General features: G+C 34.6%; 1 protein-coding gene across 6 annotated transcripts in view; it reads right to left on the bottom strand.

Annotated features, from left to right (window-relative positions):
• Window positions 1-410: 410 nt before the first annotated feature.
• The window catches only part of BRWD3 (bromodomain and WD repeat domain containing 3), a 220,789-nt gene continuing 208,361 nt past the window's right edge, over window positions 411-12,838 (bottom strand). For all 6 annotated transcript variants that reach the window (XM_013050048.2, XM_045087074.1, XM_045087075.1 and 3 more), the window contains one exon: window positions 411-6,092. In XM_013050048.2, coding sequence (XP_012905502.1) covers window positions 5,338-6,092 — 755 coding nt within the window. In that variant the 3' untranslated portion in view covers window positions 411-5,337. The remainder of the gene's footprint in view (window positions 6,093-12,838) is intronic.

Below are 12,838 nucleotides of genomic sequence, written 5' to 3'. Positions count from 1 at the left end.
ATAAAGATGCTATGGATTCACTGATCAGTTGTTAAAACTTATAACCCATAAAGACATTAGAAATCTATTGATTTCAAAACAAAATGTTGACTAAAGCTTTGCATGCTGTTATTTAATGCACCAAGCAGCCCACGTTTAAAATGTCAAAACATTACTTAAAAGTGACCCAAAGAATATCTGCAACGACTAAGGCAAAAAAAAAAAAAAAAAAAGCCTTAACTTTCTATGATAAGCACCCTACTTTTTCAAATAACAAATAGTAATATTATATTGCAAAGAAACAAAAAGGAAAGAATCAAGAGTTAAATGTTAAAATCTCTGAAGCTGAATAATGGAAACTCCTTCTTTCTTTCTTATTGTTAATTTATCTTCAGTACCTGAGTTAAAGCATAAAGCAGGAAGAGTGCAAGTGATTCCAAACACCTTGGAATTTTATTGTAAACATCCCATAAAGAATGGCAACAAATTAATCCAGTTTTTGTCTTTGAAGATAATTGCTTATAATGACTGGTAACTGCCAAACAAAACATCTTTTATAAACCAAGCCAGTTAGTTTACCTTTCTTTACTGAATTTTAGTTTAATGGACATTTTGTCCATATATAATGTCACATCAACTATTCACTCAATGACTTTCCATCTTAAAATTTTATGGATACTAAGAACAAACATAAGGTACAGTTTTGTTAATACTTTTTAAGGGATTACAAAAGACAAAGATGGTAAGTTACAGGACAAAGAAATAAATTACTGATTGCCATCACCACAGTATTGTTTAAAGAATTAACATTTCTAGTACTGCCTAATGTGTATCTGGTGACATATGTAAAAACACATTTCCCAACTGGGTTTCTAAATATTTTTGTATGTTATTTTAAAAGTCAATTACCAATGGTGATTACATGTATCAATACTTTTATTTTTTAGAAAATACTTATCATGCTTTTATATGTCAAAGTCTCATATTATAAATTTAATATAGGTATAAGAATAACAAATGGGCATACATATAAATAAACACACCTTAACTCTAAACTGCAGGGCCTTTCTACTGTACTTCTCCCATCAGTGAATCATAAATTGCCAGTCTTGTTGAAGTGTGTTAAATTAGGTGCAGTCTTTATTGCAGTAAGAGAAGTGAGGATAAAAATAAGCAGGAATGATTGAAAAGAAAATAATCAAGGCTATATAAGAAATAAATTCTAGAAACTTGAGGGTAATTCATATTTCACAAAATATAGCACCATGAAAAAAATTAACTTTATATTAGAATTTAAACAAAACTTGGTAAACTTTGTAATTAAAACGCAGTATAGAAACTTTACTAAGAGATAAAAATTTTAAAAAAGCATGAAAATATTTTCACACTAATTTTTTAAATAAGCTTTAAAAGTTATCATACTCTATTTTCAATAAAACTTTCATAAAGCCTCATGGTACCATAAAAATATTGGGGATAGGGTTAACATTTAAAACAGTGAATTTCAAATGTCAAAAGTTCTATTCCGTCCCCCAGAACTGAACTATATTCATTTTGGAACTCAGTGTGTTAGTAATTGTTTAAAAGTTTGGATATCGAAGTAAACTGAAAATTATACAGGATGTAAGCTTCCTTCTTGTAGATGTGAAAATTCCAACTTTAAAGATAAGTACCAGTTGGTAAATGTGCATAAAATAATTCCTAAGATATATAAGCAAGTAATAAAGGTGTTTATCACTACCACAAACATACAAATTTTGAAAAATGCTCAAAAAGCTTTTTCAAAAACTAAGAAGTGACATTCACATTTTTCTTTTCAATCACTCTGTTATTGTCTGATGACAACTTACAGGATTCCAACAAAACAATAAAATAGCAGATCACTCAAATTTCCTTCAAAGTATTACAAGGCCAAATTAGATATCTGAGCACACAGTTGTGCATTATGAGATTTATGAATTTTACTCAATTTCTTAGCTTCTGGGTGAAACAAAGTGCTATAAGAAGAATTCTAGCACAAGCCTGATCTCTGGGAAGGGAAACATTAAAAGAAACAAGTGTAAGAATAAAAAAAAAAAGATAGAGGGACACATGTATCTAATAAAAACCTAGTTTATCTAGAAGGCATAAAGAAATGGATGATGAAGCAGTATATATTCAGGCTAAGTGCTTTAAACAGAGGCAAAGACTGGTAGACTGTGAATACAGCTGTCTTCCATATAAAATATTGTTTTTTTAATGTCCAAGACAAAGTGTGTCAAGTTGGGGAAAAGATCTACACGCACACGCGCGCACACACACACACACACACACACACACACATTTAGTCATTAAGCTGACAGGTTAGTGAATGTTTTGGAAAGCATCCTATTGCTGGAAGAGTTACACACAGCAATACAGAAGACACAATTCTGTTTTCATAAACAGAAACACATGCTAAGACCTTAAAGTTGGGAATTAAAAGATTAGCATTCATGAGAAATATTATAGTTCAGTGACTATTAATATCCAGCATAGGATTAGGTTTATACATATGTATGTTCTCATGGACCTAAATATAAGTTAATTTCTTAGCAATTCATTTAAGATTAAGACTTTTCTTCAAAATTTTCACCTCATTTCCTACTTGCTTTGCTATGCCTGAACCTGAAATTGTTTAAAGGTACTCTAAAAAATTAAAGTGTACAATATTCAATGTGATACAAATTACAACACATTCACAGGAGGCGGCATTACAAACAAGCAAAGTATAAATTGGGGGAAGTGTTCAGATATAAAAGTAAAAATACTATCTTCCAAACTTTTATTTTCACACGTATTAAAATAATTTGCATGCAAACAGAAAATAATCTGTTTGTTTTGTAATAAATGGTAAATATGATCATCTAACATACCCTGGTGACTTTTAAATCCTAATAACTGAAATCAACATTATAGCAAAATGCTGTTCACTAGTATTTTCACAGTATTTCACTACATATAAAATGTGCTTAAAAATGTCTTCAGCCTTATTCTAATGATCTAAACCTAGAAAATCTTGACATATGGGAAATAAATGTGGCATTTTTATTTTTCAAAATAAATTATAAATAAAGCTTGAGATAGCTAAAATCACACAAACAGCGATTCTTCTACATTTGAAGGGGTCAGCTCTTCGTAGAAGAATGTCAACTTAAAAATTTCACACTAAAATGATACACGTAATACACATTTGAGAATATCCATGAATTTAAGTAGCTATGTTACTTTGATTAGTGTAAGTCAAAGTGTTATTGATTCTAGGAAAACACAGGCACAAATTTAGTCCAAATGCCCATGAGACGAATAATTAAAATAGTGTATTTTAGCAAAAATCAAATGCAGAGGTTCAAATGTGAATGTTTTTGAATTTATAGTATGGTTAATAGTGTCAGCTGACTTTAACCAGCAGTAGTTTTGGTTTAGTGAAAAACAACAACAGTAACAACAACAACACTACAACAACAAAAAAATCAGCTTGATCTACCTTCAGTAACAGAAGTTAGTGCCATTAACAATTCACAACAATACTTTCTTAAAGCCTGAACATCATTTCTACTGCAAGTGAAAATTGCTTAAAGTTGTTAGTACAGGAACAACCCCCCACCTGACCCAAACAAAAGAGCAAAGTTATGTGTGTACTCCTTCCTTTGCACTTAAGGATTTTCAGATGCATAAAACGACTGGAAACGTGAAACAAACACATTAGGTTAAGGAATATCCTGGGATTACTAGGCATACATTAAGAAGTTTCTTTTATCTCCAAAGTCTGATCTAAGTGCAACAAATCTGCTGTTATAATAACAGAGATTAATATTATCCCACTCACCAAAACAAATTAGTGAATTTGAAATTTCTCAAATTTGAGGACTAAAATTCATCTTGGAACTCAAGCTCATTTACAGAATCATGTGCACTCTACTGCTGTAAACAAGATTGTAAGGGTTTTAAAGATTTTTTTAATATATAAAATAATGACTTGAATATCAGTGTGCATTGTAATGAGGTTCTTTTCTAAAAGATTATAATAGAAGAACCCTTTGGAATGGTATGAGCAAAACTTATTAAAATTGTCTCAAAATATTTGCTAGCCAAAACATTCCAATTCAAACTAGCTGCTTTGTTACATTTTAAAATTCAAATGAAAACCAATCACTCATAGCTGTTAAGTAGCAAGTGGTAGCAGAGATACATAAGCAGTAGACCAAGTCTACTTACACAAGTATGTACTAAGAAAAGCCTAAGGTACAGCATACTACACGTAGGAAAGTTTGTTAATTACAACTATTAATTTGAGAGCCAATACAATTATTAACAACCTCTCAGCTTATAACATATGAGTATTCATTCCTCCCAAGATTGTTGTATTTTTTTTTAGTTGGTAATGAAAAACAGCATCTATTTTCCTTAACATTTCCAGTAGTTGTAGTTAATAGAGGTAGCTGAGCTACTATTCAAAGAAGTTATTCTTTGTGGATGAGGATTTTTTTCAAATGTTTAAGTTGTTCTTTAAACTACACAAGTTCTGTTAATGCAATAAAATATAATAGGAAAAAGAAAATGGATGCAAGTAACTTTTGCATTTGGCACCTTGTCTAGATTGATACCTCAAATACTCTTTTTTAATAAAGTTAATGCAAACATCAGGACACATCACAAAGATTTGCTACATATTTACAAGGCACCAACCCTTTCTCACCTTTAACATGAATTAAGCAAATCAATGAAAAGCATATCAAGTTCCCCCCACCCCCAAAAAACTGTAGTATAAATATATACTTCAGTTCAGTACAATTCATGAAAGTTTGGCCTGGGAAGAGTAAAATAATCCAGATCGTTCTTACAATATAGAAACTGTAAACATTTAATAGCTGCCTATAGGATTGGTGTACTGTGCAAAAGTTATTATTACTGGGTACAAGAATCAAAATGGCAAAAACAAACTATATAAAACTCTGTAAGAAGGTGCTATACTTCTGTGATACAAAAGCAAAAGAGGGATATTCAATTGAGATAAAAATGTCATGCTACTCCTAAGAAGCTGAATGCTCCTTTAATGTAGTAAATCTGTAGTGTGTTTGTGATGTGTTTTGTGTGTGTGTGTGTGTCTATATGTGGGCAGAATTTTTTAAAATTTAAGGCCTAATGAGTAAGGCTTGTTTGAACAAATGAAGTGTGGAGATCAAAAGTCTTGAAACAAATGTATACTGGCGTAATGGAAAAGCACCAATGTGAAAGGAAGCAGAAGTCCCCACACAACTTGCTTTGTAGATTTCCTAGTAAATTCCCTGCAGTAGAAGGCCATTGAATTTTTTTAAATTACTCTAAATTTATTAACTGTTAATAATTCCATCCCATGAGATGGCTAACCCTGGCTTTTTCTGTCATTTTACGCACTCTGCCTGATCTGGATGTACCAAGATTCAGAGGATCTTCAGTGGACACAAAATTGTCATTATCAGAATCATCATTATATAAAACAGTCCTCCTGCCTTGGTTTCTTGTTTTAATTCGAGGCAGTCTACTGAAACGTCCTGAAAACATTGTATCAAATTCATCATCTGCAATACGTGCACGTTTGGCTCTGGTGGATCCTCTAGAAGCACCTCTTCCTCCTCTCCCTCTCCCTCTCCCTCTAGTGGCACCTGCACCTCTTCCTCGACCTCCTCGTCCCCTGCCTCCTCTTCCCCGGCCTCCTCTACTCCATCTACCCCATCTTCCCCATCTGCCCCTTCCTCCTGTGCCTCTTGTCTTCCAGTTTCTTTTTCCATTGGCATATTGCTTTCTTAGTTTTCTTTTAGGCCTGGTTTGTATGAATTTGCTATAGTCATGGTCTCCATCTATGTAATCTTGATCTGTTCTGGAAGTTGATTCAGAATCAGAATCAGAACCACAGGTACTTTCAGAACTTAAACTGGATCCTAACTCTCCACTCTCTGAGGAGGACAAATGTGATTTCTCCTTTGTTTCTTTTTTCTCTTTCTCTTCTCTTCCCATGTTTTCATCTTCTTCTGATGCACTAAGTAGTTTTCTTTTGATTCCTGTCCGAGGCTCTCTGCCATCACCATTTGTAAGGGGTCCATCAAGGGAGTGATCTAAATGAAGATGAATAATTTTTTGAAGTTAAGCTTTGACATTGAAGATAGTTATTTAAATTCAAAAGTAAAATAAAAATTCTATCAAATGGGGCGCCTGGGTGGTTCAGTGGGTTAAAGCCTCTGCCTTCAGCTCAGGTCATGATCCCAGGGTGCTGGGATCGAGCCCCGCATGGGGCTCTCTGCTCAGCAGGGACCTGCTTCCCTCTCTCTCTGCCTGCCTCTCTGCCTACTTGTGATCTTTGTCTGCCAAATAAATAAATAAAATTAAAAAAAAATACTTAGCACCCAAAGATAGATGGGGTAAAGTAATGGAGAATATTGGAATACAGATTTAAATCTGTTAAAAATGGAAGATACAATTGTTCTGAGTTTTGTCTGATTGTGTTTTGGGGGGTGCAGGGAGGAGAGTATGGGGGGATAATAGGAGGAAGCTGGGCAGAAATTTCAAGGGCTTGAACTCTATATGAAGAATTATGTAAGAACATGTATCAGAATAATTTCATTTGTTCAATGAATATTTACTGTTACCTACTATATTGCTGGAAGTTTTAAATGTGGCAATAATGAGACAAAGTCCTTGCTCTTTGAATTTATATTTTAGTGGGGAAAGCATGATAGACAATGAAATAAATTAAAAAATATGATTTCAAGTAATGACATGATATAAAGAAAAAAGAAAGGAATATTAAAAAATCTCATGTGTATACATGGTGGATATTTTAGATAAGAAAGACTTTCATGTAGAGGTAGTATCTGAGAAAAGAACTGAATGAAATAAGATCTGGGAAAAGAATATTCCACTGGAGGAAACAGAAACCCACTGTAACTGGAATGGAAATAAAAACAGAGTGGAAGGAGATAACTGCCAGGGATGAAGGGTTTTAGAACAAGAAAATGACAGGATATGATTTGTATTTTTAAAAAAGCACTATGGTTCTTGTACATAGAACAAATTATGGAAGGGATTAGAAGCAGAGACCAGTTTGGGAGACCATTGCAACTGTCCAGATAAGACATGATGAGGGATGTACCAAGAGAGGTGATGAGGAGTGATTATATTTGGAGTGATTCCTTCTAGAGGAGCCATCAGAACCAACCTTTTATTTTTAAAGTATGAACTAATAGGAATTGCTGATGGATTGGATATCAAGTGGTAAGCACAGAATGAAGGTCAACTCCAGGGTTTTATGGCCTGAGAAAATGGTTGAATGGTAAAGATATTTTGCTTAGTTGGAGAATACTGAAAGAGGAATAGGTTTAAGCAGTCTGGTAGAAAAAAAAAATCAAGATTCCAGTTTTAAATACTAGAGTTCCAAGTAAAGACAATTAATAAAAAAAAAAAAAGGAAAAAAAAAGCAGGTATACATACCTGTCTAGTGATCAGGGCAGACTCATTTAGAGGTAGAGATATAATTTTGGAAAATTTCAGTATGAGATAACATTTAGGGTCAAGAGAACTGAGGGTACTTATTAAGAGAACAAAGAAAGAAAGAGAATGTGACCCATGACAGACTTGGGATATTCCAGCATCTAAAGATGAAGAACAACTGGCAAAGATAATTGAGAAGAACAGCTAGTGAGGTAGGACAAAAAAATAGGAGTGGACTGAAAAGCTTGGTAGGAGCAAAGATTAGGATTGTATGTGAAGCAACAAGTAACAAGTAACAAGTAACAAGATTAGTTTAACAGTCTAGAGATGTTATAGACTGGATTGTGTTCTTCTCTCAAAAAAATATACATATTGGTTTTGAAGAAGATGGCAGTGGAGTAGGAGAACCCTAGGCTCATCTTGTATCACAAACACAACAAAACCAATCAAATCATCCTAAATACAGCAGAAATTAATATGGAGACTGACAGAACAAACTCCACAACTGAAGGGAGAGAAGAGGCCTTATTAAATTTGGTAGGAAGTATGCAGATGTGACTTAGGAGAGAAAAGGATAATGGGCACTGCAGAGGGGAGGGAGGGAGCTGCAGTCACAGAGAAGGGTGAGAAAGAGAGCAGAACACACAGGGGAATGCAGAAGGAGAATATTTACCCAAAGCCACTGGCTTGGAACATGAGAGGGGCCGATTTTCATGAGTTCTTAAAACCAGTGAGGCTTAAAGCTCACAATTTTAAAGGTTAGTAGGCTTGGCTGGGACAAAGCCCTGAGGGCACTGCTGTGCTCTTGGAGGGAGAAGGCAGGCAAACAACCTGGGAACAGAACATGGAAAAAGCGATCTGAAGGATACCTGAGACATACAGGAGGGAGATTATTCAATCTCCTTGGAGGGCTTTCCTGAGAGGCAGCTTTCATATAGAGATGCCGCTCCAGAAACAAAGGAGTGGGCCAGAGCCATTTCCCTCCAGTAACCCTCAGCATAAACACAGAGCTACCAGTGGCAAACAGTGTAGCCCTGACAACAGCTAATTAACTTGCTTATACCAAGTCTCAAACCCCTGCAGTGGGATTGCCCATCTTAGTCAAGTTTGCCGAAGTCCCAGCATGTGCGCCCATCCCCCAGAATATCAGCACAAGCCCCTACCACACCACGTCTCTAAAGCCTGTTGCAGTTTAAAAGGTCATCAAGATTATTTGGGATAGAGCCTGGAGGACATTATACTTCTGGAGAGAAGGTAGGCAATCCCCCCCCCAAAAAAAACCTGAAGGTGTACAGTTTGAAAACAGAAAACTAGAAAATGCTTGGGGCACACAGGTGGGAGATTATTTGCTCTTCTCACAGTGCTTCCCTGAGAGGTAGCATTCATGGAGACTGCTCTCAGAGAACGAGAGCTGACTGGTACCATTTTTCTCCCCTGCTCCTCAGCATAAACAGAGCCAGCTGCAGGAAGCACCACAGCACATATACCGGCTGCCTAACATGGTTGCACTAAGTCCCACACCCCAGCTTTCTGATGAGACTGCCCTTCTCAGTCACGCTTGCCCCAGTACCAGCATGGTGGGCTCCTCCCTCAGAAGATCAGCAGAAACCCCTGCCCAAACTATGTATCCCTACAAGAGTTTTACAGGGCTTCAGTTGGAGTAGAAATAGTATCAGGTCTCATTTGATAAGCAGACCAGAGCACAGTAGTTAAAGCTCACCACATTTTGGCCAAGGAACAAATACTGTACACTGCAAGCAAGGAGAGCCTCTGCAGGCAACTTAGGAGTGATCCTGTCCTTTAGCCTGAAGGACAGAGCAATCAAAACACAACAGCAGAGCATACAAAGAACATAGCAAAGAGAAATCTCAGAAGTGACAGGTACTAGAAACTAAATGACTGTTTCTTCATAAAGCCATTAATTTCAGGAGCAGGAAACATACTGGTTTTCCTAACACACAGAAGAAGGCAGAAACCTAGACAAAATGCCAAGATGGAGGACTTCATCCCAAATGAAACAACAAGAAAAGATCACAGCCAGGGATCTAATTAAAGCAGATGTAAGTAATATGCCTGGTCCAGAATTTAAAGTAGCAATCATATGGATACTCACTGGGCTTCAGAAAAGAATGGGAGACATCAAGAAGATACTTATCTCAGAGACAAAAGAGTTAAAAAAACAGTCAGAAATGAACAAGGCTATAAATGAGATTGGAACTTAATGCAATGACAACCAGGCTGGAAGAAGCTGAGGAATGATTTAGTGATATAGAAGACAAAATAATGGAAAATAATGAAGCTGAACAATATACAGAGAGAATTATCTAATATGAGAATAAACTTAGGGGACTTAGTGATTCTATCCAATGTATAATCATTCTTATTATATGAGTCTCAGAAGAGGAAGAGATAAAAGGAGGCAGAAAATTTATTTCAAGAAGTAATAGCAGAAAACTTCCCTAATCTGGGAAAGAAAACAGACATCCAGGCCAGGAGAAAAGAGAACTCCCATCAAAACAAATCAGGCCAATACCAACACATATTGTAATTAAACTGGCAAAATCTAGTGATAGAGAAAAAAATCTTAATAGCAGCAATACTAAAGAAATCCTTAACTTACAAGGGAAGACCCATAAGGCTGGATGGATATTTCTCAATAGGAACCTGGCAAGCCAACAGGAAGTGACATGATATATTCAATTTGCTGAATGGGAAAAATCTGCAGCAATGAACACTATCCAGTAAGGCTGTTACTCAGAACAGAGGAGACATAGAGATTCCCAGATAACCAAAACTAAAAGAATATGTGACCATGAAACCAGCCCTGCAAGAAATATTAATGGGGAATCTTGGCATGGAAAGGACCAAAAGTGACAAAAACTAGAAAGGAACAGAGAAAATCTCCAGATACATTGACAAAACAAGTAATAAAATGGTACTAAATACATGTATATCAATGATTACTCTGAATGTAAAAGGACTAAACACTCCAAAAGACACAGGCTGTCAGAAGGCAAAAAAACAAAAACAAAAACAAAAACAAAAAAAACCCAAAAAACAAACAAACAAACAAAAACCCACAAAAACAAACATTAAAAAAAAAAAAGAACAAAACCAAAAAACCAAACAGACAAGACTCATCTATATGCTGTCTATAAGAGAATGATTTTAGACATAGAAACACCTGCAGATCTAAAGTGAGTGGATGGTGAAACATTAATGACACAAATCCATGTCAATAATTAGCTGGAGTAGCAATATTTATAACAGATAAACTAGATTTTAAAACAAAGACTGTAAGAAATGAAGAAGGCTATATATCATAATAAAGCAGACAATACAAGAAGATGACAATTGCAAATATTTATACACCTAATATGTGATCACCAAAGTATATATAACAATGAATAACAAACATAAGGAGATTAATAAGAACACAATAATAGGAGGGGGCATAAATACTCCATTTATATCAATGGACAGATAATATAAATAGAAAATCAACAAGGAAACAATGGCTTTGAGTGCCACACTGATTCAGATAGAGTTAACAAATATATTCAGAACACTCCATCCTAAAAGCAGAATATGCAATCTTTTCAAGTGTACATGGGACATTCGCCAGAATAGATCACATCCTACATCACAAATCAGGCCTCAACAAATAATGATAATACTGAGATCACACTATGCATCTTTTCTGAATACAGTGCTATGAAACTTGTCAAGCACACAAAAAAGTTGGAATAACCACAAATACATGAAGTTTAAACAACATGCTACTAAACAATTAATGGTTCAACTAGGATATTAAACAAAATGTATAAAAACAAATGAATATGAAAACACAAAACTACAATACAAAACATTTGAGATATAGCAGAAGCAGTCCTAAGAGGGAAGTATATAGCAGTATATGCCTACCTCAAAGCAAGAAAAATCTCAAAGAAACAACTTAATCTTACATCTAAAGGAGTGAGAAAAACAACAAATGAAGCTTAAAGCCAGATAAAGAAAGAAAATAATAAAGTTTAGAGCAGAAATAAATCATATAGAACAAAGAAAACAGTGTAACTGATCAGTGAGCCAGGAGCTGGATCTCTGATAAAATCAAGAAAACTGAGAAACCTCTAGGCAGGCTTAATCAAAAAGAAAAGGAAGGACCCAAATACGTAAATTCACAAATGAGAGAGGAGAAATAACAACCAACGCCACAAAAATACAAAAATTGTTAAGAGAATATAATGAAAAACTATAATTCAAAATTTGGACAACCTGAAAGAAATGGATAAATTCCTAGAAACATATAAACTACCAAAACTGAAACAATAAGAAATAGAAAACCTCAACAGAACAATAACCTGCAAAGAAACTGAATCAGTAATCAAAAATCTCTACAAATAAAAGCCAGGACCAGATGGTTTCATAGATGAATTCCATAACACATAACAGAAAAGTTAATACCTATCCTCAATCTATTCCAAAAATAAGAAAGGAAAGAAAACTCAAATTCATTTGATGATACCAGCATTACCAAGATTCCATAACCAGAGGAAGACTCTACTAAAAAAGAGAACTGTAGGCCAATATTGATGAATATGGATGCAAAAATTCTCAATAAAATAGTAGCAAACTATTTTATACAATAATACATTAAATACATACAACAATAGATTAAATACAGTAGATTAAAAGAATGATTCACCACAATAATGGGATTTATTCTTGGGTTGCAAGAGTGGTTTAATATTTGCAAAAAATTCAGCATTACACTTTATTAATCACAACATTAATAAAGGAAAGAATAAGAACCATATGATCATCACAATATATTCAGAAATAGTATTTAACAAAGTACAATATCATGATAAAAATGCTCAATGAAATAGGTTCAGAGGGAACATACATCAACATAATAAAGGTGATATATGAAAAACCCAGAGCTACTATCATTCTCATTGGGGGAAAAGCTGAGAGCTTTACCTCTAAGGTCAGGAACAAGACAGGGATGTCCACTCTCACTATGGTTATTTAACATAGTACTGGAAATCCTAGCCCTAGCAATCAGACAACAAAAAGTAATAAAAGGCATATGGATAAGCAAGGAAGAAGTAAAACTTTCACTATTTGCAGATGACATGGTATCATATATATTAAACCCAAAAGACTCCAGCAAAAAACTGCTAGAACTGATGAACAAATTTAGCAAAACTTCAGGACAAAAAATCAATGTACAGAAATCTGTTGCATTTCTCTAAACCAATAATGAAGCAGCAGAAAGAAAAATTAAGAAAATGATCCCTTATGTAACTGCACCAAAACTATGATACTTAGGTATAAACATAACCAAAGAGTTGAAAGACCTGTCATCTAA

Source organism: Mustela putorius, unplaced genomic scaffold (genome assembly GCF_011764305.1).
Source record: "Mustela putorius furo isolate JIRA1106 unplaced genomic scaffold, ASM1176430v1.1 tig00001021_pilon_pilon_pilon, whole genome shotgun sequence".
Taxonomy (NCBI): domain Eukaryota; kingdom Metazoa; phylum Chordata; class Mammalia; order Carnivora; family Mustelidae; genus Mustela; species Mustela putorius.
The sequence above is the reverse complement of the archived record's forward strand: the minus strand, read 5'-3'. Positions and strand labels throughout refer to the sequence as shown.